General features: G+C 38.7%; 1 protein-coding gene across 23 annotated transcripts in view; it reads right to left on the bottom strand.

Annotated features, from left to right (window-relative positions):
- Positions 1 to 27138, bottom strand: part of LOC128691358 (uncharacterized protein CG45076) — a 119449-nt gene that overhangs the window by 40731 nt on the left and 51580 nt on the right. For 11 of the 23 annotated variants that reach the window (XM_053780175.2, XM_053780174.2, XM_053780173.2 and 8 more), the window contains 8 exons: positions 22177 to 22674; positions 16420 to 16611; positions 13835 to 13953; positions 13186 to 13291; positions 11485 to 11568; positions 5215 to 5528; positions 4824 to 4858; positions 4124 to 4267 (listed from right to left, as the gene is read on the bottom strand). In XM_053780175.2, the coding sequence (XP_053636150.1) occupies positions 4124 to 4267; positions 4824 to 4858; positions 5215 to 5528; positions 11485 to 11568; positions 13186 to 13291; positions 13835 to 13953; positions 16420 to 16611; positions 22177 to 22674 (1492 nt within the window). Of the gene's footprint in view, positions 1 to 1614; positions 1744 to 4123; positions 4268 to 4823; positions 4859 to 5214; positions 5529 to 11484; positions 11569 to 13185; positions 13292 to 13834; positions 13954 to 16419; positions 16612 to 22176; positions 22675 to 27138 lie in introns of all 23 variants that reach the window. The other 12 variants (XM_053780184.2, XM_053780188.2, XM_053780186.2 and 9 more) reach the window with 7 other exon arrangements.

The following is a 27138-nucleotide window of genomic DNA, read 5'->3' as shown; positions in this document are numbered from 1 at the left end:
AGAGCGGCATGAGTAGACACCGGAGTGACAACTGTGGGATCTGTAACATTTTGCTGTGGATAACAGCACCCCAGGGCCATCTCGGGATGTGTTGTGTACCAGACCACTAACAGATGGTGTTGACTAGTGTTGCTGTACCAAACCAGTAACAGGCGGTATTGACCAATGTTGCTATTCCAGACCAGTGACAGGTAATGTTGACCAGTGTTGCTATACTAGACCAGTAACAGGTAGTGTTGACCAGTGTTGCTATACTAGTTCAGTTGCATACACGATATTATTATTATTATGCATTATAATTGTGAGTCACTGAACTTAACAAGTGGTGGAGGCTCGATCCTCCTTCCTCTGATCAACACTCGCAGTAACTTACACCCCTATGTCAGGCTGCGAGTGTTGAAGCGTTTTGAATATTGAGTTGAGGTGTTTTAGATACAAAATGTGTTGAGTATTGAGAAGTGGTGTAAGTGTGGTGATAATGGTGGGAAATGGTGATGATGGTGGCAGTGATGAATGTATGCCGAGAACGACAGGCAACAGATATGACACAGTCGATGTTTTTAAGCAAATTCCTAGCCACAGAGAATTAAAATTTTCCTAAAAAGTAAATTTCTTTCTTTAGGAATAAATATAACATTTAAAATAAAAGAAAAAACAAGAATCTCTTCTTTTTTTTTAATGCAACTTTAGTATATGTAATTGACGGCTATTATTTTTACATTTCAGTGAGAAACATATGTGGTCTACTCATTACAATAACTATGTTGCTGATGTTATTGTAAAACGTTAAGAGTTAATGGCAGAGAGTGTGTTAGTGAACATCGCTTCAGTTGCAGCAGGCATGCCACACCTCCAGTAAAGTTTAGCGGTGGCAGTTAGTAAAGAGAGTGAAATACCAGTGTCAGTCGAAGAGACGATGGACGCATGAAGATTCGTTTGGTCTCACGGGAGCCGGATTTGTTTGGTCTCACGGGAGCCGGGTTCGTTTGGTCTTACGGGAGACGGAATCGTCTGGTCTCACGGGAGACGGATTCGTTTGGTCTCACGGGAACCGGATTCGCTTGGTCTCACGGGAGCCAGGTTCGGTTGGGGTCATGGAAAACAGATTCGTTTGGTCTCACGGGAGCCGAGTTTACTTGAATAACGTCTATCAAGTATTTTCCAGATCGGCGAGATGGCGGTAGTAGTCGACACCTTGGTGAAGCATTGCATATATATATATATATATATATATATATATATATATATATATATATATATATATATATATATATATATATATAAATATATATATATATATATATATATATATATATATATATATATATAAAACAAGATTTTGGAGGTACAAAGAACTTTCTGTACTTCATTATTTACACAAATATGTAAGTGTGTAACAACGGGGCCGCGAAAGTTCAAGTATCTGCTCGTTGGCTGTAGCACTTTGATTACCAGGGCGTGTAATCTTACATTAAAAAAAATTCTATTGACATTTATTTTGCGGAGAGCTTCTTTGAAACGCCCAATTGAGACTTCGATTAGATATATATATATGTTGAACTAATGTCCCTTAAACTGTACATCCCATTTTCTGTAGTGTGAGGGAAGACTTACCGGCGGCGGTGCGCGTGGTCTTGTAGTGACTGAGACACTGAATCCTCAAGTTGTCCTTCATGTGCTCGTCCTCAGGGTAGTACCGCTGCCTCCGCGATGCCAACTTAGGCAGCTCGTTGAACTCCAGAGCTGTCAAAGGTCGCCATTTTTTTGTTTTTGCTTTCTCAGTTCATTATGTTTCTCCTTAAGGGTTTAATCCTTAATATGTCTCCTTCAGTAGTCATGGACCCCAAGTCGGTGGTTACACCCCAAGTCATGCGTTTAGTGTTGTTCTCTTATGCTTCTCACACTCTCTTACCCAATGTCGGCCGCACCCGCTGTGCACTCTTATCTTTAAGTGTGGGAGGTGCCCAAGGCAGTAAGAACGAGTACAGATACATACCAGGACAAGCTAGGACAGGACAGCCATCGTGCTACACAAAGGGTGTGGTGGTCGCACACTAGCAGATGAGACGGAGAGGGAGGGGAGAGGTAGGCCAGAGGACAGGATCTCCACCAATTACCATTACCCCCGCCCCAACAAAACACTCTCTTCCCTACTCATCACACTCGCCACCTAACTCTGCTCCTCCTCGTCTCCGTACGATCTGTTTTATGTTTGTCTGTGGTATGTTTTTGCTGGAGGAAGGTTGTGCGCGATAAAACGTTTGGGTCTTGGGTTTACCAACGCACCGGTTGGCATTCCCATGGGGCCGCTCACTCCACCTTCTCTTAAAAGAGAAGGAAGATAAAAGTGGCAGCCACGACACGTTCACCGCAACGCTAACTTTATATTTATGATTACAAAAAAAAGAGAAACATATATAAAAAACGTAAAAAAATACGATTTAAAACTCAAAACAATGAAGACCGTCAAGTTATAAGGGAACGGAGGTCTTTTTAATGTTTTGGTCCCTCGGATCAATTTTTTTTAAAGTCTTTTTGACTCTTTTAGTTCGCAAATTCTGCTAATTATAAGATATTAAAGTGAACATAATTAAATTATTTTCCGCGTGAACTATTATACCAGAGTTAAGAGAATATTAATTACCATGTCGGGGAAGTATAGTCACGGAGCGTTGGTTATTAATGACTGATATCTGGAGGTACTACAGTCACAGCTGTTACTCCCTTATAAGAGACATTCTCTCAGCAAATTAATCTTGTGTAAGTCCTGTACAAGACAAAATTATATCCAGGTCACCTTCGCGTATTTGTGAAAGAATCACTGGAGCGTAAGTCACATTTTGTTTATTTAGCATGAGTTAGTTAATGAATTACTGAGGCAGAGTTGTGGCAGTGAGCGCGGCCGTAGCATTAACAGCAACCTTCAATTTATAGGCGAGAACATAAACTGTATTTAGTGTACTAGTGGTCATGGTTAGGTGAATCCCAGACAACAGTGAAGAAATGACTGCATTTAGCTCTGTGTAGATTGTGTAGCTTATCATGTTTATGTGGGGCATTGAGGACGAAAAGTGGAAGAGGCTGGATCCTCCGTCTGCTTAGCTTCCAGAAAGATATACTAGATGAGAAGTATTCGCTCTGTGTAGAGCTTTATCAAGGCGTGATTTGATAAAGGTCTACAAAGAGGGAAACGTTGTCCAAATAAATCTTTCTTTTGTAATATGTGTCATTCCTACAGCAGTGTTAGGTATCTTCCTGACAACGTGACGTAACTCGTACTTCTCACAGGGATTATTTAGTCATTTACATATAATCTTCACATGCTTTGCATTCGTGCTTGCATGCACATGAAATATATTAACATTCGTGCAAGAAAAGAAAATGTTTGTGATGAAGCGGATCGTAAAAATGATAAGTCACTAGAATTTAAGTATAAACAGAAAGAGATTCGCACATATACACACACGTATGATACAGAGGTCCATCACTTCGTGGATTAGACATACATTCATACAAACCTTGGCAGGCTTTGCTCACATTGTGTTCGTCTTTAGTAAGTTATTTACGACATAAACATGAAGTATCTAAAAACAGAATCAACACTCGTTCTCTGACAACTTACTCTTCCCTCGTCAGTGTGTAATCGAGTCAAGTGTGGAGAGAGAAAGAAAACCACCATGCATTCCTTCCCACGGAGGTCAGTATCGAAATGTTGGCCCCTTGGGCACATTGTCAGTGATGCTAGCAGTAGCAGCAACAGGATACTGAGCGGTAGCGGAAGCGGGATAGAGTTATGTAGCGTCAGTTTCCTGACCTTCAACTCGGCTCAGCTTTCCCACGTCGTATAGAGGAAAGCGAGCCTTGTCCAAGGTATAGGAACCAGTCACCCATCTGCGCCAGGGACGTTATTCACAATGATAACCACTGCAATTTAGTTAGATTTTTTTTTAGTTTCCTATTAACGAACCAACAAAAACTTAACCAGATTCAAACATGATCGTTTGTGTTTTGAAATCTACGTTGAAATTTGACTCTGAAAGCTAGTAGAAGTGGATTGAGCAGGTAGGTCTGGTACAGGTGGGGGACTGTGTCACAATGATACGGTAGATAGAGGAGGACCTACCAGGGGCTTCCTCAGCGTCCACGTACTCAGCCTTGACCAAGGTGGCTACGTGCTCGGGGTCCTCGGCAGGGTAGCGGGCACGGGCCTTGCGCTTCCATTGGGGCTGCCCTCCGGCAAACTCTACACAAGCCAGGTGCTTGGGCCCTGTATACCCAGCCTCAGGCGTTATATACACTTAGACCTACACTAGCACACTCAGTGTGCGGCACTCACACTTACACACACACACACACACTCACACGGTCACAGGGTCGTGGGGGAGACATATTAGGGGTCTGGTATATATTATACATGGAAATGGCATTAATCACATTATTATTTATAGAAAGTATGCAGAGATAAATATATTTGGTATTTAATTAAATATTTATTTAATATGGAGTTAAAAACTCGAAGTAGAAATATGGTCTTATAGTTAAGAAATCTTGTTTACGAAATTAAGTTATTGCACTTAATAAATGATAAATAATTAAAGTGGCTGAAATGTGCAAAATATGTTAAAAATGAACAATAATATATCAAAATATCAGGGAAATGTCACCGAGTATCAAATGCAAAAAGATATATCCATTACACAACAGATTGTACTTTTGTTATTTTTCAAAGACTGAATTAAAATCAACAATATGCAAAAAGAGGAAGGATGGAATTATGCATCATGACGAGATATATCAAGACTGACGCTGTGTTGGGGTCTCACCGGATGAGTACTTCTTGTCGTCTATTGCAGCAGACCTGTGGAGGAGAAGTGTGTTAATATCCACACCAGTAACACCACTACACTTGCACTAACACACATGCACCTCCACCACACATTTTTGCAGTATTGCGAAACAGCCATTATGACAGTTGTGTGTTTGTATGTGTGTGTGTGAAGATGTAATGACTTACGTACAAGTTGTGTGTCTGTATGTGTGTGTGTGTGTGTGTGTGTGTGTGATGTAATGACCTACGTACAAGCTGTGTGCTTGTACGTGTATGTGGGGTGTGTGATGTAATGACCTACGTACAAGTTGTGTGTGTGTGTGTGTGTGTGTGTGTGTGTGTGTGTGTGTGAGGAGACGGGATGATCTATATGCAAGACTACTTACTTCTTGTGTCGCTCTGGCAGGATGATCTCAGGAACTGGGCCGGTGGGGTCGAGGGAGTAAGCCAGGGACTTAAGACGGATGCGCATCTTGTCGACGTGGTCCTGGAGCATCTGTGGTTCAGAGAGGCTTGGGTAGCGGTGCGCCAGACGGGCTAGATGCCTCTCACCTTCAGTCTCCCCCGGCACTGTCTCCTGCCGGGGCAGGGACTGCAGGTGGGGCCTGAGCCTGCCGGCGGTGCGTCCACGAAAGGGAACCAGGGCCAGGCTGTCTTCTCCTTCCCCTGTGGTCACCGCACGTGTTGCAGGTGCTGGTGCCTGGGGGGTGTTAGTTGGTTAGCTGCAGCGACTACACTAAGCACAGGCACTGGCCAAAAGAGGTGCCGGCAAAGCTAGCCAAGCACAGGTCTGGTCCTTCCATGATACAATGAATTCGAAGCGAAGTGAGATGGCTTTCTCTTTGTCATCTTCTTCGCCTACTACAATTATTACTACTGTAAAGACTTGCACTGCACTAGATTTATTTCTCTAAGAACAAACCTTTAAAACAAAGAGGTGACTTGGTTCTTACGTCATTTCTAGACCAGACCTGAACTAGAAGCAGAATTAGGACATTAACAGTATTACATAGCCTATAATCCACAAGTCTTTATGTCACATCACTGCGGCTCTATGTTATTTAAAAACAGAATTATATTAACTCTATAGAAGTTTGTCTTTGTGCGTGGTAGCATATAAGACTAGCATATGTAAACTCAATTGAGACTCCAGCTCTCGGCATGATGTAAGTTGATGTGATCAGTTCATCAACTTTGGAGAAATTGTCTTTGAGGTGGTCAGTCCCACAGCTTGGAGAGGTGTTCATCGCTACAGTCAGGAACTACGGAGGTGAGCGCATCTCCAGGCTGAGGGACTGACCTCAAAAACTATTTCTTCAAGATGTAAGTTAAGCTAATGACCAGTATAAGTGAGTTCAGGCAGACATTGTCTCAGTAAGAGTGAGTTCTGGAAGGCAGTGACTAGCAAGAATTATTTACAGACAAATACTAGTAACTTCAGGTATATAATAAAGTCTTGTAAGGAGGATTTCTTAAAGGAGTGGTCTTCTGGAAGACCATTACTTTAAGAATGACTTCAGGCAATGTCCAATAAGAATGACTTTATAAGAGGAATGATTTAAGCATTGGCAAATAGGAATGACTTCTGGCAATGTCTAGTAAGAATGACTTCAGGCTGGAACATTTAAAAAGGTCTTTGTGTTGATGCATGAGAAAAAAAATGCTCTTGTTTTTGTACTCTTCAGATCATGCGATAGAATATGAGTGGAAAAAAATGAACTCCTGTCAGATCGTTTTCCCTTCATGTAAAATTGCTGCCCACACTAAAACGTTTATGTAATTGAACGCCACATTATCTCTTAGTATCACAAGATATTAATTTAAATAGATTAATGTGTAGTTTGTGTATATTCGGTGTATAGTTCTCGATGTGTATGCACTGAGAGTAGCAGTGTATATACAACCGAGGGAAGTGTCATATAGTATATTCAACACACAATTCACTTCATACAAATTATATAGTCTGATTTACTAGGAAAAATTAGGGATTAGTGTATACTTGACTGGTGGTGCATAGATCATACGCAGCCTTAAATGGCCTTCGAGCAGTCGACGGCCACCGAACCTAATAAACCAAGCTGTCATGCAATCAAAAGTTGGTGTTCAAGAAAAACCATTACTGACTACATGAGGGTCATTAACTCTGTAAATCCCCAAAACTCGGCCGGTCAAGAATATTTTAATCCCCAAGTTAATGATTAGTGTAGACTCTCAGTGTATATGCACAGTCAGGTATACAACTCTCGGTATTCTATTCTCTTGGTGGATTAATCTGCACTGTAGGAATTTTTAATGTTAACTCTACGAACTGTACTAAGATCTATCTAGAATTTTGTTACTAGTTATGCAATAAAGATTTTTTCTTTAAAAGCATGAGCAATTATTTAATGAAAAAAAATAGGAATAGAGAGGCAACACTGATTATATAAAATATAGAAACAATAAAAGAGCAAATTTAAGGGAAAGTAGAATATATTAAAAAACATATATTACAAAAAAATTAATTAAGCTTTTACTATGAATTACTATCTATTCTATCATTTTAGAATTGTAAGAACTTATAATAAATAGTGGGGAAAAGCAAATAAAGATAAATAATGACTATATACCGATAAATGTGATGTCACACAATAAGCAAGAAGTAAAATCCAATATAAATGGCACTGAAAAAAATCAATAAAAAAGCATTAGGGGAGAAATTAGTGTTATTTATAGAGGCTTGAAGATGGTTATGAAGCGAGAGACGTAGAATCTGTAGAGATAATTTACTGTGATGTTTACTGTTGGACTGAGGACTCGTGGTACTGACTGTTTTGTTCACCTGGGTTGTACTTAGCAATATGTTCAGTGGCTTACGTTCAGTATCATGCATTGCGTCCCGTTCGACAGGTGTAACAATGCGTCATGTTCAGACGTTCTATCTGTAATGTAAGTGATGTGTTTAGCATTTCATCTTCAATGATCTGAATTACCTTCAGAGACCGTCATACAGAAGGTAGTGTTCGAAGAGCCTCAAGTCTCTCTGACAACCTTGGCATCAGTGACGTTGACTTGTAAAGTATATGGTGCACCTCTTGTCAGATATTCCTAATGGATTTATTCTACATGCAAGTGGTTATAATCGGTGCCTGAGAGTGTAAGAGTTTTAAATACCTACTTGGACATACTATATTGAAAGCTTTTAAAACATGAACCGTCAGTGTGCCACGAATTTTACAAACTTAAAGTGTTTATACCAAGTATTATACAATATCCTGGGCTAGCTAGGTGGCACTTGAACACCTGGTACCACTGTACCACGATGGAACATGAACAATGGCTCGAAACTCTCTTTTCCAAGTAGTAATTCACGATCATCCATGTTTGACATACTGAGCACAGAGTTAGCCACATAGTGTGTTACGTACTGTGGGAAGCGAGAGCCCTCTTGTGGACACAGCGGACGATATGCTACTTTTTATTTACTAAGGAACGTAATGGACATTGATAAAACCTTGAAGGCTTGCGTTAAGTAGTGGTGCACTACTTATGGAGACTATTTCTTGTATGTTTTAATAGACACACTCGACATACAAGTATAGCCGGACATAGAAATTAGGTATAAAAATGCGTGTTTTGGATGTGTCAAGTGAAGTGGAATAAACGAGTTACATGTGTGTGTATACCCATCTAGCTGATCATGTTTGAGTAGTGTGTGCGTGTGTCTGTGCGTGAGTATGTGAGGGTTTGTGTGGCTCGGGGGTGGCAGGATGCTGTTACCACTGGTAGGATGCTGCCACCACTGGCAGGATGCTGCCACCACTGGCAGGATGCTGCCACCACTGGCTGGCAGGATGCTGCCACCACTGGCTGGCAGGATGCTGCCACCACTGGCAGGATGCTGCCACCACTGGCTGGCAGGATGCTGCCATCACTGGCTGGCAGGATGCTGCCACCACTGGCTGGCAGGGTGCTGCCACCACTGGAGATACTGGCGAGTATTGCTGCAGCGTCACTGCTGTCCAGTCAGAGGGTCGTCAAGCAACAACTGGAAGCACTAGTACATTCAATAGCTATTAGTGGCATTATCTTTATTAAACAGCGCTTCTTTTTAATCCGCGACTCATGACTGGTTATGCTGCAGTAGTTAAGGATCTTATGATGCCGAGCCGGGTACTGATTGTCTTTTGTTCCGCAAAGAAAAAACGGGAACTACAAAATATTCGTGTTAAAACTGTTAAATTTTGTTACGATAGAAACAGCGATTGATTCATTAACACAGGAACTTAATTTGTCATGCAGAGCTCATTGCCTCGATACATTAAGAAGATTAAAGCTGGCACTTTCCCACGCTTTAAAGCTGGCACTCTTCCACGCATTAAGGCTCGTTTTAACCCCACGGGAAGCTGTTCTCTCAAAGTCATGTTAAGAAGCTGTTCTGGTTAATTTAAGTGCTAGAGACACATACAGTTCTTAATGTTCTTACCGTCGCAAAGTTTGGAAAGACTTAATACAGGCAAGAAATCTCCGTAATCCTCTAGTTGGTACCGAATTATTTAAAGAAAAGGATTTAATAATCCAGAGTTAATGGAAAACTTTTATGGCAAAATTGTTTCTGCACTGAGAAAGATGTCAAGTCACTGTATGACTTATTACTGTACCACTGAACATAGTCTTGTGTTATCACGACGTCTGCCTCGACCCACTGGTAACTTCTTCTCTTACTGATTCACACAATCACGTAGTGGCCATTAAACTTATACACCCACACAGGTGGTGTGTGTGTGTGTGTGTGTGTGTGTGTGTGTGTGTGTGTGTGTAGCTACCAATAAGTTTTTTACATGCACACGTGCGTACAACAAGCACACACACAAAAAATACGTTTGCAACATAAGTCACCGTTCATTTTTAATCATCGATTTTCTCTCGTTTTTTATGTTTCTCGTTGAAATTTCTAGACCAAAAGATATATTTTATTTCTTGATATGTAAGACTATAAGAATTCACTGATTTGCATTTAGAGTCAATGAATAAATAGGATAACTGATAATGCAAGTGACCTGGAGTAAGTCAGTTTTAAGTGGGAGATAAATGAAAGGTTGGTAGGATTAATTCCTCAGTCTTCGAGACCAACAAACATATCTGCCACGACACTCTCGGGCCAGAAGTTGGCACTCCAGAGCCAGAAGTTGGCACTACAGGGTCAGAAGTTGGCATTCCAGAGCCAGAAGTTGGCACTCCAGGGTCAGAAGTTGGCACTCCAGGGCCAGAAGTTGGCACTCCAGGGTCAAAGCTGGCACTCCAGGGTCAGGTGGCACTTCAATCCCAGAATCTGCTACGACTTTTCAACTGAGTTTAAAAGACTGCCTACTTAGCTGACAAACTCCAGATTCATGGACGGATAAATTAAGTCGGGGTATATGTTCCTAAGCTCCGATTTGCTCAAATTACATTAACTGTATGACATTAATAAAGTCTTGTGTAAGTTATAAGTTCCCTAAATTCAGCTTGTTCTAGGACCAATTAGTTATATAGAGCAGCGACTCCTAACCAGTAAAGGTAAATATGAGTCTAGCAGAATGAGAGGTTAGAGTGGCTGGTTAATAAAGCCATCTAACAGAGTAAAAGGTTTGGCAATAATATTTAAGTTCCAGCATGAATCAATGATTTATTCTGTTGCTATTTATATTATAGGCTAGACAGTGATATTATTTATTTATTATTATTATTGTTGATCATCATCGATATTATTATATTTAGAAAGATCTAAACCTGTAGAGGTCATACAGCATGTGGGTAATGGAAAGCAATCAAGTTCGATCCAACGAAGGGCAGTACAGGTTCAGTTCCTTCAATCAAGAGCCCCTGTACTCTCGCCTGCATCAAGGAGGGAAGGTTTACACTTCAAAAGTTCTCTACTTTCCAGACTGGAAGTTATCGGCACAAGGAAAGAGGAACACGTCACTGACAGGAAAGTAATCCTTGACAAGAACAGGTAGATACAAGAATGTCCTATTCTCCGCTTTACGTTTTTGCCGTGCTCCTAGTTATTAAAAGTAATTTCGAATTATATCTGTACCTGCTTCTGGAGTTTATCCCCCCCCCCAAAAAAAAAAAAAAATATTATACCTCCAGAAAAATCTGAGAAGTGAAAACATTTTAATATTTTTTGAGAAAGAGTTTGTACGTATATTTTTACCAATGTTTCGGAGGTAAATTTAATGATTACCTTGTATTAATATTTGTTATGCAAGATCTTACAATCCAGAAGACCCATGTTGTGTTGTGTGCCACTTGCTATTTTCTTTCTCTAGCCAGCAACACAACACACAGGTAAACTCAAGTTCGTTCAAGAATAATGTGTTAAATTTGCTACACTTTTCTCACTGAGAAAAATTTGGATGTCTGTCGAGCAGGACTCGTGAGTTCGAAATTAAGTACACCATGACGCAAATACAGAGTCCTCAGACTTAAAGCTAGCACAAAGCCTTAGTACCGAGTAATGTCTCACACATAAACGCTCTCCCTAACAACAAACGCTGTCCCTAGCAAGAAAGTCTATCTTTAGCATTAAGTTCTATCCCTAGCATTTAAAACTATGAGCGTGGCCAGGCTACCAGTTACCAGTGTTCGAGGTAGACACGTGGTATGCGAGACAACATGTAAGGGAGACTTACACCTGGGGAGTAGCCTCTGGTATGGGCGGTGGTCCGTGGGGTGGTAGTTGTGGTTGTAGTGGTGGTGGTGAGGTGAGGGAGGCTCTGTTGGAGGGCAGGACATACCTTCAACAACACTTCATAACATCAATTTTCATACAAAAAGTCTTCCCTGGCAGTATAAGGTCACACAGACACACTAGAGACGGTACACCGCGAGCATAACTCTGCTCCTACAGCTACAAGTAGATATCACACCAAATTTTGACAATAATATACAGAGGTTACCCCAGGAGAGCTCTCTACACCACAGATCTGTGAGGTCCACAAATGAATAACATTTTAGATAGAGCTTCAAAGTCAATCATAAAAGACACCTTCAGACTGATACTCATTGTTGAAAGTCAATGCAAATATACCATAATCTTCACGTGAGATGTTTTATTTGTTTATGAGCGGGTGATGTCTTTCAAGGTTTGGAGCTTTACCTGTGATAACCTATCATTTTTTACACTAAGTCCTAACTTCCTACAATGCTGGTTAAAACTCTCTATAGTTCTCACTGCATATCAAGAACTCAAGAGAACACATGGGTAATTAACACATTCACAAATACGCTATGTATATAGATAAACAATCTACGTGCTACACCTAAAAGTAAATTGGGAAAATTCACCTTTCGTAATTAATCCACATTTTGGGGAGGAAATTTTAGACATTTTGAACCATTATCAAGTCGTCGTGAACCTTAATTACGTCCACTCGTAATGATCAAAGCATCGTTTGTAGTTTCGCCTCCGAATTGTGGATTAGTGCTTCACATCCACCCACACGTTGTTCTACAACACATCAACGTGAAACTTAACGGGTAACTGGACCTCCAGCTGATGGATGACGTCTCCACAGCCATGGCGGCTACAGAGGTTTGATACATAACTTGATGTACCACTATTGATAGACTTACCTACAATATGTCCAGTTAAAAGACGCATGAGCAACTACTGACACATAGTGGCTATGATTCTCTTTAAAAGAGCTTTATTAAACCAACAGTGGTTTGATAACGCAGGTGGAGAGCGTAATGTAGCCTTAATAAATGTCTCATTAATTGTTCTTGCTCGTTTTACCTAACAGATCACTTGTTAAGTGGCTCCGTTGAAGAATACACAAACGGAAGAACAGGCTTTCATTGTGACAACGATTCGTCCAAAGGATGTAAACCTCAGAGCGAAACGTCGCCCCAGTAGAGCCGTGTTCTGATACATGTGTCTGCATTGACACACGTTGGCAGTCTGCCGTTCATCCAAGTTCTTCGAAGCTCATATCTGGCCACAACCATCGATAATTTCAGTGTGTGTATATTCATGAGTATATACCCCAGAGTATGCATACATGTACAAAGGTAAGACATATAGTAGAGAACTTTAGAGTCCACTCCGAGGCTATCAGCTGAGGACTATCTTCTACCACAGGAGAGTCAAATTAAAAGATTTCGTCATCTGAGAAATAATAGAATAAATAAAAAGGATTATGATTCTTGATACTGAGTTTGTGAGTGTATGTGACGAGTGAGGTTAAGGGGGCGTTGGCAAGAGTATGGATACATAGGCGTTAAAGATGGAGGTCTTGACTGAGATGTGAGCATGACTTAAGGATGGAGGCTTATGTATGAGATCGTTGGTATGGGAGGAGCATGGGTGTGCGAGGGAAATGAGAACATACTCTTTCACGGAAGTCGGCATCGTCTAGGGTATCTGCGACACGAGGACGGTAGCGTGGGATGTAGGCAGGTTCAGGCAGCTCGTCATCCAGGTAGCTGTCGTAGCGGCTGTCGGGGTGAAGGGAGTTTTTAGTCTTCCCTCAACACACTTCTCTGTCTCTTTCCTGAACACATCTCTTTACAATTCACTCCTAAAATCTATGAATCGTTTTAAAAAAAACTGGACACCTTTTTAACCATAAATTTTCTTTAAAATCCTCAAATTTACTTTGAAAAACGAATTCCCTGTTAGAACTTTAAATTACATTTTGAAACTTCAGAATGCTTTATAAAAATTAAAATTTATTTTTTAACTTTCAAAGCCTCCTTTAAAACTTCAAAAGCCATTTAAAACAATAAATTCTGTTCCTTTTAAAATCTCAAATTCTGATAAAAAAAATTAAATTTTGATAACCAACCTCCAACCCTAACGCTACAAAAGCTATAAATTTAGTAACTTTAACTCAGTTTTTTTTTAATTATAAACATACGTTTTAGATTTAAATATAAAAAATTGAACTTCCCAAAAATGTTTGAAAAAAAAATATGAAAATATTCAGGGGGGGTATCAAGATTTTTTTCACTTGAGAAGAAGCACAGACAGGGACAAACCTAATCCTTGGCTGGAGTGGGACGTAACTATAGTAACCACCGTAGTCGTAGTAGGATGGTGGGGGTAAACGCGGCACGATACGCACTGGTGGAGGTGGTGGACCAAACTGTGGGTAGCCCTGCAAGCAACATCTGCCATTATGCTGAGAAATGTGGGTTACATCAACTCTCCACCTTGAAATGCTGTCTAGAGAGACGCTCGATTTAACATTATGATAATCTGTGTGTTTATACACAATATGACATCAATTTTGATATTCATAACTGCCATACACATTACTGTTTGTGGATTTAAGTGAATGTTCAAAAATACATTATTACGTTCCAAGAACAAACAACTAGGCACTTCATATATATATATATATATATATATATATATATATATATATATATATATATATATATATATATATATATATATATAATAACCTTTCCCCACCAGATAAAAATACATGAATTCCTAATACAGAAATTAAATTCTCAGCACATATATGCTGTGAAATTTGGTTACATTATACATATAAATATCAAATGATATATTGTGTAAACGAGGAGACATAACCTTATCTGAGATAATTAATGGAAGAGCCTATAAACTGAGGTTTAAAAATATTTATCTTCACAAAAACATGTAAAATATTAAAAAAAAATCTGTAAGAAGTAGTTATTGTACATAAATAAAAATATATAATGTAATCGATGAAGAGGGAACAGCACCAGCTTAGCTCTGCTTCTGTAATTACTAGTGAATAATGACAAATGGCCAACCCTAACACTCACCTGTTACTGCCTCTGCCCTTCAAGTGCGAGTGCCTTGATGGTGAGAGGGTTTTTTGATCCGAGGAATTGGAGCTACTCCTTCCTTTCCTCGGACAAATCGAATTGCCTCCCATATCCCCTCCCCCAGGCGCTGTATAAACCTTATGGGTTTAGCGCTTCGACATAATAATAATAATAATAATAATAATAATAATAATATTGACAATAATAATAATAATATTACAACTACTACTAGCAATAATAATAATAATGTTCCTCCACCTTGGTCAGTACACGCTAAAAACGTCTTGCAAAATAATATATATTATAGAAACATAAGAACATCATTTTTTATTGTAAGGCAAAAGAAGTACACATATTATTAATACATTTAAATAAGTAGGAGACTACAGTATTTGATCAATTTTTTTTTATAGTCATAAATGAAGTGAAAAAAGTTGCAATATTGATTACATCTCAAAAACGAAATATGATAATAAAATGTTTAACAAAATAATCAATTCTAAATAAATTTAATAAGTTTTAGCCATACAAAGTTCCGAAAAACATTTCAAGGTTATAAGAAAGAAGAGAATAAGTTGGTTAATGAGACGTAAAAGCCTATCAACTACACGAGGGTCATTAAGGCTGCATATCCCTTGTTTACCGCCAGTCAAGAGTACTTTAATCCCTATTAAATGGGCTAAAGTAAACTCTCAGGATATATACACTGAGAGACATACACCTCATGGTGTATACATCCTTTTCAATAGGAAGTGTTATGCACAGAAATAGGATCAGCATAATAGGGTAGCGAGTGGCGAGAAGGTTGTTTTATTCACGCATGTGAGAGGTGAGGCCAGTTATTCATCCGTGTGAGTGGCGAAAAGGTAGTGTTTCACCCATATTAGTGGTGAGGCAAGTTATTCACCCGTGTGAGTGGTTAGAAGGCAGATATTCACCCGTGTGAACGGCAAAAAGGTTGTTATTCACCCGTGTGAATGGCGATAAGGTAGTTTTTCACCCATATCAGTGGTGAGGCAAGTTATTCACCCGTGTGAGTGGTGAGGCAAGTTATTCACCCGTGTGAGTGGTGAGAAAGCAGATATTCACCCGTATGAGTGGCGAGAAGGAACTTATACACCCATGTGAATGGGAAGGTTTTTCATCCGTGTTAGTGGTGAGAATTTACTGAGCCGGGTAACAATGTCGTGGGAGGACAAGAGACAATCGATGCCCAAAATGTGTCAAGAAATGTCACCATGCTGGGCCTAACTTGAATTTACGTCCTTCAACATGTTAGGCTACATCCACTAGCCGCTTCAGGCGGGAAAAGTAGATACATATTCACAGTGGCGAAATAAATATTTTCTACTTAACTAGAGAAATTACGGGATTAGATAAATCAGTATAGAAAGCGAAATCATGGAGAAACGAAAGAAAGCGAGGAAAATTACCGAAACAAAAAAAATATTAATAATTGAAATGATGTGATTTAGTACAAAAAAAATAAAGAAAATAGAAAATTCCGCCCCGTTGTTACATTAGCGAGAATAAGAGCACAGTAAGCTGTCTAATAAAGCTCCTCTATATAGTGCATTTTTTGCAATTGCAACTGAAACAATGCATCCAAATTGAACAGCTTGTGATAAGGCCTTTATAGTATGCGTTATTCAGTTTCATGTGCAAAAAAATCGTGCTATGTAGAATAATTTTATAAGAGAGCGTACTGTATAAAAAATAGAAACGCAGAAAAATAGTCAAAAGAACTTAAATATATCCGAGGGAAAGCAGCGTTGCTGGCGGCCGACATCTTGGGGTCTTACCCTGACCAACGGCGACACCGAACTGCGAGGTGTCCTTAACGCTACTCGGTTAAGGATGAGCTGGGTGGCTGCCGAAGGCCTGTAGGAGGCGGGGGCGGGGGACACACTCCGTCTCTCCTCCCTCACCTCCGTGCTGTCTGGACTGTAGGTGGTGGTGGCCGAGTAGGAGGAGTAGGGCGAGGTATACGAGTCCTAGGTGTAAACACATGGGTGGGTCAGGCCTAGCTGTTGTTTTCTAACAAGGATCAACCCATGTGTAAAACACATGGGTGGATCAGCCCTCAATATGGTGGTCTAACAAGGGATCGCACTAGCTGGAAAACACATGTATGGGTCAGTCCTTACTATGGTGGTCTAACAAGGGATCACACCAGGTGGAGAACACACTGGTTGGTAAGGTGGTGGGGCTGATGCAAGAAAATTTTATCATTCCTGGTTACCTGTGTGGGGAGATTATACATACAACATGCTTCTCTATCTCTCTCTCTTTACTATAACACTACATATATATATATATATATATATATATATATATATATATATATATATATATATATATATATATATATATATATATATATATATATATATATATATATATATATATATATATATATATATATATATATATATATATATATATATATATATATATATATATATATATATGTGTGTGTGTGTGTGTGTGTGTGTATCACGTAACAGTGGAACTGCTCTAAACGTTACTCTTCATTAAAAATATATCATTGCATTGGTAAGACCTACCAACCCAACCTAACTTTACTTAAATACAGCCACGTACAATTTACGTGGCTGTATTTACGTGATTTCTTTTTTTTTTTCTTAAATTTCGCTATCTTCGTACTGATTTTGGAGGAATTTTTGCAGCAATACTTTTTTTGGGGGGGATGTGGGGGCCAAACAGATTTTGGTTTATCAGTCAAAACTTCAAGCTAGGACGAAAAACACGAGATATTTAATATATATTTTTTTCTGCTTCACCAACTGTTTGCTGTATTTTAAAATGTTTAAAACATACAATATTATGGTGGATGAAAAGTAAAGCATCATACTCGCTGTCTACTTCAATTAAGTATACATATTTAATTATATATATAACCCGAATATGACAGGTTTGCAAGAACAATATGAGTGAAATAAATAATAAACTCAATTATGGTCACACGGTGGACCGAATCGTCGTCCGGTCCTGTAATTCGTGGGTCTGTCGTGAGTTTAGATGTTTTTGAGGTACTGAGGTGACCAATGGTACGACTGGGTGTGTGCAGAGTAGCCTCGCCATTGCTGTCCTAGGAAATTGTTCCCGTCATTAGTTTATGCATTTACATTATTTAGAAGAAAAGATATTGCAGTCATTTAAGCGTTTATTTAATTATGGCGGAGGAAAAACAACATAAATTAGTTTACCACACAGTGAAGGGAAAATAATAATGTGTTGGTGGTACTGAGTTACCAGGGAGGTCCTCCCTACACCATACTCATTGTAATCCTACGAATTAAAACCAGATATAATTACCGTAACTATACCTGAATACAGCCCAAAGTCCTTACAAGGACGCAGATCTGTATATAATTTAGTCGATTTAACATCATTTTCCGCAAAATTTACTCTTTTTCTTTGTGTTTCCAAAGATAAATTAATTGATTTACTTGGTGTTATACTTGTACCTAATTATCATCATAGGACTTTGTTAGGATGAACAAGTTACATTGAAATAACATGTCTGTAAAGTGATGTATTAAGTGACTACTATTTTTATGTAAAAAACAGTAATTTCTTGGTGTGGTTTTAGAACGTGATAGTGGTAGCACTGAGAGAGCAATGCTTTCAAAAGTGACAAGTCAAGTCAAAGTTGACTGGACAGTTCAGGAAGAGTAGCTCCCTAGTAATTAAAAATAGCATTCCACGCATTTTACATATACACGACTAATCAAGTTAACTTTCTTTTCTTAAAAATAAAAAAGACCAAACTCCCGGTGTGTGTGTGTACACAGAGTTATATATTTCTATGAATTAAGGTGCTGCATATAACGTCATCATATTGCCCACCATGCCGTACCCACAAACAAATGCACATACCATTCTTGTTTTGAATAGTAAATAAATATTTCATATTTAGCACTAAACCCATGTGGGTCATTCAGCGCAAGATATGCTGGAAACTTGCTCCTCCGTCTGCTGAGTGCCGGACAGACACCTTCCTATTTGTACTCACCTACATGTCATGAATGTTTTGAGATTTTTATCATCCTAGTATAAGCATCACCACAGTTATCATTTGCTATGTTGTCGACTGTAACAAACGACCTGTTAAGCCTTTCACAGGCTCCCCAAGGACTTACAATTACCAAAAGAGATCGATTTCTGCCGTGAGGTGGAAAAGGGGGAATTCAACAGAATACTTATATCAGCAGGAGTGGGATGAAGTAAGAGGAATTTAGAAGGCAAGAATGTAAAAATGGAAAGAGAAATGGCCTTTCCCTATTCAGTGATATAATTTTAGTCACCATTCCTTGTAAAACACCTGCTAGTCATTCCTACAGATGCGATATCATAGGTAGTGGGTTATGGTGTCAGTGCACGTAGGCATCAAGTTTTAAAATATATACTGTTCATAGGAGAGTTACCAAAAAATATAAGACACTTTAATCATTTATAGAATACCATACAAAATAATACACATAAGAGGATATAAAGTATACATAGCTTAACTTACACAAAAATGTAGGCTCTAGGTTTTGGATCTCTAGGGTAAATTTATACTCTAGTTTTATATTCACTCTAGGTTTATATTCACTCTAGGTTTATATTCACTGTAGGTTTATACTCACTCTAGGTTTATACTCACTCTAGGTTTATACTCGAGGTTTATACTCGCTCTAGGTTTACACTCATTCGAGGTTTACACTCACTCTAGGTTTATACTCGCTCTAGATTTATATTCACTCTAGGTTTATACTCACTCTAGGTTTATACTCACTCTAGGTTTATACTCACTCTAGGTTTATACTCACTCTAGGTTTATACTCACTCTAGGTTTATACTCACTCTAGGTTTATATTTACTCTAGGTTTATATTCACTGTAGGTTTATACTCACTCTAGGATTATACTCACTCTAGGTTTATACTCACTCTAGGTTTATACTCGCTCTAGATTTATACTCACTCTAGATTTATACTCATTCTAGGTTTATACTCACTCTAGGTTTATACTCACTCTAGGTTTATACTCACTCTAGGTTTATACTCGCTCTAGGTTTATACTCACTCTAGGTTTATACTCACTCTAGGTTTATACTCATTAGAGGTTTACACTCATTCTAGGTTTATACTCACTCTAGGTTTATACTCATTCGAGGTTTATAGGTGTATAAGTCATACAGAATTACTTTACCTATCAACATATAAAATCAACTTACGAACAAGAACGTTATCTCATTTCAAAATATAAATTTAATAAATTAATATGAGGTATATTTAAATTACATCGTATCCATTAGTATATTAATTTTTATACATATTTTTATATAACAAAAGTTCTGGGAAGTCACAGTATTACAATATATAATATTACATCACAATATTTCATAGAGAGTAATATATTGCATTATTTCGTATGACAACTGGGCCACTGGAAATTTTCAGCCATATATAATTTATTTAGGCAAACCTAAAAACTTATGTGCAAACATTATTTAAAAGAAAATTAATGTTTTTTTTAAGACTATAAAATATTTTTTTTATGAAATTTAATAAGAAAATATAAAACAAAAACTGAAGCAGTGTTTTCAAGGATTTTGCAAAAATATTACTAAATCTTTTTTAACTTCATATAGAGTACATACTGTATTTAGTAATATATAACTAGAACATATTGGAGCGTACATTATTTTTAAAGAACTTAAAGTATTTTAGATATTTCTTCATACTTATAATATTTTGGAGAACTTAACTCTCAGGGACATACATAATTTTTAGTGAAAATTTACAAGTATTTACACATTCGTACATTTTTTCAGCTTTACAACGACATATAATAAATTTAGTGAAATAGGTAAAGATCTGTTTTTCAGTGATGTTTCTCTATTTTTATAATCTATAAAAAAATACATATAGTTTAAAGTACGGTTAGGAAAACTAATGTATTATTTTAAGTGCTATAAACCTAGGGTGAGCATAAATGTACCCCTAGAAATCCAAAACTTACAGACTTAGACTTTAACTATAATATATATTTATATTAAGGTAGGTGTATGCTAAATCCGCTTATTGTGTATTATTTTGTATTTTTTTAAATAAAAGATTCAAAATTAGCTTTAATCCCACTACGTGAAAGACACATATCAGAGAAGCTGATGTCTGAACATATTAAATATCACTATTAAATATCTATGGCATATATATCTGTCACATCTGCAGGGATAAGTAACAGGATCACCTATAGAAAATGGCCACATAAATAATTTATATGAAAAGGAAGGTGAAAATTTCTAATTTTCTACTCACCTTCTATAATCCTCTCACTCTATCTTATTACTTCTGATATAAGCCTATAAGACTTCCTATAAAAATATATGAAATCTATAAGGTGTGATTCCTTAAAAGGCTAGCCTAGTATGGGTCTGTAGACCTGCTGCAGTATTCTTCAATTCTTAAGTTATGAATCGAACACCAAGTGTTGGTAAATTGCAACTCTCTGCTTTCTCTCCCTTGCTTTGTCAGGATCCCGACGTCTGTGATCCTCATTGTGAAGGTGTTGTGATAGTGGCAAGTAGTTGCATTGCTGACAGTCAGTGAGCACTTTAGCTCGACCTCCCTAACTGACCAGTAAGACCAACCTCCAAGACTGACCTCCGTCAGTAGCTCCCAGGTGGGCTTGATGCCTCTCTTTACATGGATTGAGAGGTGCGTTGCATCCCTCCTCTACTAGATCGACCTCCAAGACTAAACTTCAAAATTAACCCCAACAACTCTTCCCTACACTTCTCCAATTCTCTCTCATCCTTCTTTTCCGGGTTTCCCCAGGTGGTTTAGTTCGACGACGCCTCACAAGAAGCCACTCCCAGACTTGCGACTCTAAAAACACTACAGAAGGGCGGGGAAGGGGGACGTACCCGAAAAAGCAGATCATACAAGTGAAATTTCATAGACACATTACCCCTTCTATTAGAACCCTATGGTATGGCGCGTGGCACATTACGTCCATTCACCATAACATGAAGTAAAATATTTTAATGTGAGGGAAGGGGTGAAGGTTCACATGCGGATAACATTTTTAACTTATCCACCCCCACACATTTTTAAACGGCTCTTGGATAAGACGTCTATCACTCATTTCTTTTATGTAATTTATATATTTATCAGACTTGCAACAAAAACAAACCAGGCCATGAAAGCAGTGTAACTCAAGCATCAAACTGCATAAAAACAAAAATGGTGAAAATAACACACAAACTAGCATTGTTTTAGAAAAGAATTTTAGATATTACTAAGTGATTTGTTGTGTGTTTTATTTTACCCCAGACTCAGGAGATCATTTATATAGTAATAAGTGTGGAGGTGGAGAGTGGAGCGCAGGGTGTGGGTGGGCTGAGCTGGCACACAAGCAGTGTGGCTGCATTTTTTGGCGTGAGTAAGCTTGTGAGTAAGTAAGGAAGAGTGCGGTGGTGCCGGCAAGCAGGACGTGCATGACTGGCGTGGGTTTGGGCGCTGTTGGAGCTCTGAACAAACTTACGCTCCAGCTGGTTGAAACGCGGACAGGGCTGAGGGATCTGGCGCGTCCTGCCAGAGGGCTGAGGTGCCTCGCTGACGTCCACAATCTTCCTGAGTACGGTCCCAGAGTTGGGTAATACCAGTAACTGTACGAGATTGATCTTGGCCTCCTATAAGGAATCAGAACCGACGAGTGATATCTGGGAGTAGTCCAGTAGGAGGAATATCTGGGATATCTAATAGTCTTGACACTCTTGACTGGTGGAGGAACGGAACTGGCTCTGGGAGGTGAGTAAGATGAGTAGGCGATAGGTTCAGCGTAGCGCCTCAGGAAGTTGAGTCTGTCCCTGGTAGTGGGCAGGTACCGCGTTTCTGTGGCTCGATGTGGCCCGAAGTCGACACGATACCAGCCTTTGCGAGCCTTACGCTCCATGAAGCTGTTATCCACTTCAGGCCAAAGGTAGGGAATCTCCGGGCTCAGGCTACGGGCCTCCGCCCTTGTTGTCTTTGTTTTCCTTCGCTGCACCAGAAGAATTTGCATGTCAGCTTAGTAATCATTACCACCTAATAATAAATCATTAGGATAAGACAACATATGTGCTCTTACTACTTGAGACAACCTGGAAGGGCTGAGAATAGGACCAAGCAGGGTAAACAGGGCTCCATAATGATTAAAATAAGAAAAACTATCCTGACTACATGCTAATTTATCCTAAGTTGCTCACGATAAAATAGTAGAACTAACAACTGCTGTTATTTGAAGCAAATGCTTCTGTAACATCTCTAATTCATTGACCCTCGGCTCTTTCAAGAAGCTTAAGTGTGTAGTTACCAAGCGACTATACTCCTGCAGTGTTTAGTATAGGTGCAAATGTTAAATTAGTTGAACAAGGGAATTACAAACCCATCTAGGATTCATTTTGTTTTTTAATGTCAGCCTACATCATATAATGTTTTAATGATTTTGAATTTATTCTAGGGCTTATCTTCCTTTGACATTTCCACGCAGAATAATGGAAAAGGACCACGCGTGCTTTTTTTTTTTTTTTTTGAAACTGTGTAATATACATGCCAACTTTCTGAAAAATATTACTAGGGATTAAAATTTGGCATCAGTAAAAGTATTTATCCGTACTTGTATTTTATAGTTCATATCCAGAGGCTTCGTTACCCGAGGTGCAATTACCGTTGACCAATAAAATTTAATTAAGAGCTCTGTTCGATGGTCGCCACACCACAGAAAGGACAGCGAGGTTAACAATGGTTTTTTGTGGGAAGTGTCTTGCTCGGAACGAGTACAATAGTTTCTAATAGCATTGGTGAGGCGACATGAGGGCCAAACACCTCCTTTATCAAATATGCGGGATATAAGGAAGAGACAAGATTTGTGTTACCTTGCCTCGTACAGATAAATCGGGAGATAAAGCCTGCTCATCCAGACTAGAAAAATTATAAACTAGGTACTTTGAGGCTGAGTCTTGGCTAGTTACAGCAGCCTTCGTATGACCCATACGTGTTTACCATTTGATTATTTTACTATAATAAGAGTCCTAGGCAGTAGGTTGGTAGACAGCAACCACCCAGGGAGGTACTACCCTCCTGCCAAGGGAGTGTAAAACAGAAACCTGAAATTGTTTTACATGATGGTAGGATTGTTGGTTTTTTTTCTGTCTCATAAACATGCAAGATTTCAGGTACGTCTTGCTACTTCTACTTACATATAAGTCAAACCACACACGCATGTATATATATATATATATATATATATATATATATATATATATATATATATATATATATATATATATATATATATATATATATATATATATATATATATATATATATATATATATATACCCCTCCGGGTTTTCTTTAATTTTCTTACTGTTCTTCTTGTCTATTTCCTCTTATCTCCATGGGGAAGTGGAACAGAATTGTTCCTCCGTAAGCCATGCGTGCCGTAAGAGGTGACTAAAATGCCGGAAGCAAGGGGCTAGTGACCCCTTCTCCTGTATACATTACTAAATTTAAAAAGAGAAACTTTCGTTTCTCTTTTTAGGTCACCCTGCCTTGGTGGGATATGGCCGGTTTATTGAAAAAAAAATAACAAGAGTACTAATAATAGTGATAACAGCCTCCTTAGTACACCTCTATAATTTCTGCTGACCTAACAATTTTGAGTACAGTGATCTATCATTTATTACGCCAAGTACGCTAACAATGTTAAGTAATTTAGTCCCACGTTATACTGAAGAAAGTGGGAGAAAAAGTTCAGGACATTTTTTAATCGATATATTTCACTATAAATAAACTCTTTTTCCACATCATTTATCAGTATCTATACCATTCACGTATTGTACCAATTATTTATTACTGTACCAATTATTTATTATTCGGATTTTCCCAATGGTCAGGGAAAGCAAATAAGAAAATAACATTATTATTAACTATACTATATATTTATATATTAAAATTTCAAGGATTTTAAACTTTGCAGTGCTAGTTACTAATTAATTACTGAATTTAAATATAACATAAGTAGCGAGGTGTTGAACCTCAGCGGCTGAGCAAGTAGTAATTTCTATAAAGAAATAATTACTATGGAGAAATAATTCCCTAACCTAGCAACACTAGGTTATGAAGATCAACACATGCAGTCGTAACAGAGCGATGTTCTCGCTCTAGAAAGAACTTTCCTTCCAAGGCTTGACTTTGAACGTTGTCTCAGTAAGGTCTTCTTAGAGCGAAACACTGTAATGGGAAAGTCTCCTTAGAGCGAAACGTTCCAATAAAGTTATTTTAGAGCTAAGCACTGTCTTAGAAAAAAATCTCTTTTAAGAGTTTAGACTTGGGTAGTCCCGATAATGTCTCTTTAAAGCGAAACGTTGTACAAGTCTATTTAGAGCGAAACGTTGTGCAAGTCTATTTAGAGCGAAACGTTGTGCAAGTCTATTTAGAGCGAAACGTTGTGCAAGTCTATTTAGAGCGAAACGTTGTACAAGTCTATTTAGAGCGAAACGTTTTACAAGCCTATTTAGAGCGAAACGTTGTACAAGTCTATTTAGAGCGAAACATTGTACAAGTCTATGTAGAGCGAAACGTTGTTCCGGTAAAGACATGTGCTCTGTCGTCATTCCTGTGGTCACTAAATCCTTCAACTAACACTCGGCTAGTTCATAAGAATCCTGTGGAAGTTAGCACGGCGAGAAATTACGTTACATTAGTATAACTGTCTCGGTTAATGATTAGTTTGTTATCAAGGATACTGCGAATAGTTAGAAGTGATTCATTGTTAGAAATGAGAATAATTCTAGTGTTATTTATTATTTTTTAATATGCAGTTCTTAAAATTACATTTTGCTCACATCAGCTGCGAGTTGTCCAGCGATCCAGTTAGTGTGTTGATAACATGTTAGTGTGTCGATAACATGATAACGGTTTGCTAAGCTGTGTAGAAGTGTTACTGTATCTGTCTCACTATTCCCCTTTTACTCGTAAATATTTATTTGATAATACACAGAAATGTACGAAAACCATTCAATGCCCCTTTATTACACACACACACACACACACACACACACACACACACACACACACACACACACACACACACACACACACACACACAGCAAGTGGAATAGCCTAGCAAGTGAAGTAGTGGAGGCAGGAACCATACATAGTTTTAAGAAGAGGTATGACAAAGCTCAGGAAGCAGAGAGAGAGAGGATCCAGTAGCGATCAGTGAAGAGGCGGGGCCAGGAGCTGAGTCTCGACCCCTGCAACCACAATTAGGTGAGTACAATTAGGTGAGTACACACACACACACACACACATACACACACATCTAAACAACGAAGTGGTATAGGAGAAATCTATACATAGCTTTAAGAATAGGTATGAGAGGGCTCACGCAGCCAGGAGCGAAACCAGTACCGGCCAGCAGAGAGGCGGGGCCAGGAGTTGAGATCGACCCCTGCAAGCACATTTAGGTGAGTACGTCCACATACACAAACACACCCACATTTGGACACACACACAGCTGTCACAGGTAGTAAAGTACCCACGTAAAAATATAGTAGCAAACAGATAAATAAGGCATCTTAGTGCCTTTATTGGGGAAAATAAGAGGCCAGAACTGCAATCTAATACAAAAGCGATCTTGAAAGAATACCAGAATATCTCTTCACAGAAAAAATAAGAGCAGTTACTTTTTATCATTGTGTTTCAGTTGATTATTATCAACTGAAGTTGTGATGGATATGTGGGGCAGCGGGCCTATTGCAGCAACAGCCTGGTTGACCAGGCAAGCACCAGACGAGCCGGGCTCCGAGAACTGTAAGACTCTGGAAACTCATCAAAGGTATATCAAAGGTAAGATATTCAGCTGCCTCATCTACATAATATTTGCATTACTAGGTGTTTACCTTGAAGAAATATATTAACGGCTTTAATCTGGACAAAGTTTCACTAAGTTAGAGCTTTATGTCTTGAAAAAACTCTGACAGAGCCAAACGTTGTCTCAATAAAAGCTGGTTTCGCAACTTTTTTTCCATCAATATTGTCGGCAATAAGCCATTCGGATCTAGCTATAGTATCCTTAAATATAAATAAAAAATAATTTTGAAAAAAAAAAATCTTCAATAAAAGAGAGGGTGTGAGGTAAATTCGTGGCATCACGTCATGATATTTAAGGCAACGAGCAGACAGACGCCAGAGCCTCAGGCATCACAACCCGCTAAGTTTGAAACGCTACCATAATTATAGCTTTCACTCTTACCAAAGAGATTAACAAAAAACGGAAACCATGCTGTGGGGAATGTTCCTGTAGCCAAGATTTTGCTGCCTAGCGTGTTGGTGCTATGGCTGGAGGCTATTTCAGTGTTGATGCTCGTGCGAGATGATCCGAGGGTAGAGTTTAGCATCCACCAGAGGGAAGGTACTAGTCACTGCGATAGTTTAGTCTGCTCGAGTATGTTTGGTC

This window comes from Cherax quadricarinatus, chromosome 36, assembly GCF_038502225.1.
Source record: "Cherax quadricarinatus isolate ZL_2023a chromosome 36, ASM3850222v1, whole genome shotgun sequence".
NCBI lineage: Eukaryota > Metazoa > Arthropoda > Malacostraca > Decapoda > Parastacidae > Cherax > Cherax quadricarinatus.
This window is presented reverse-complemented; position numbering and strand designations above follow the sequence as displayed.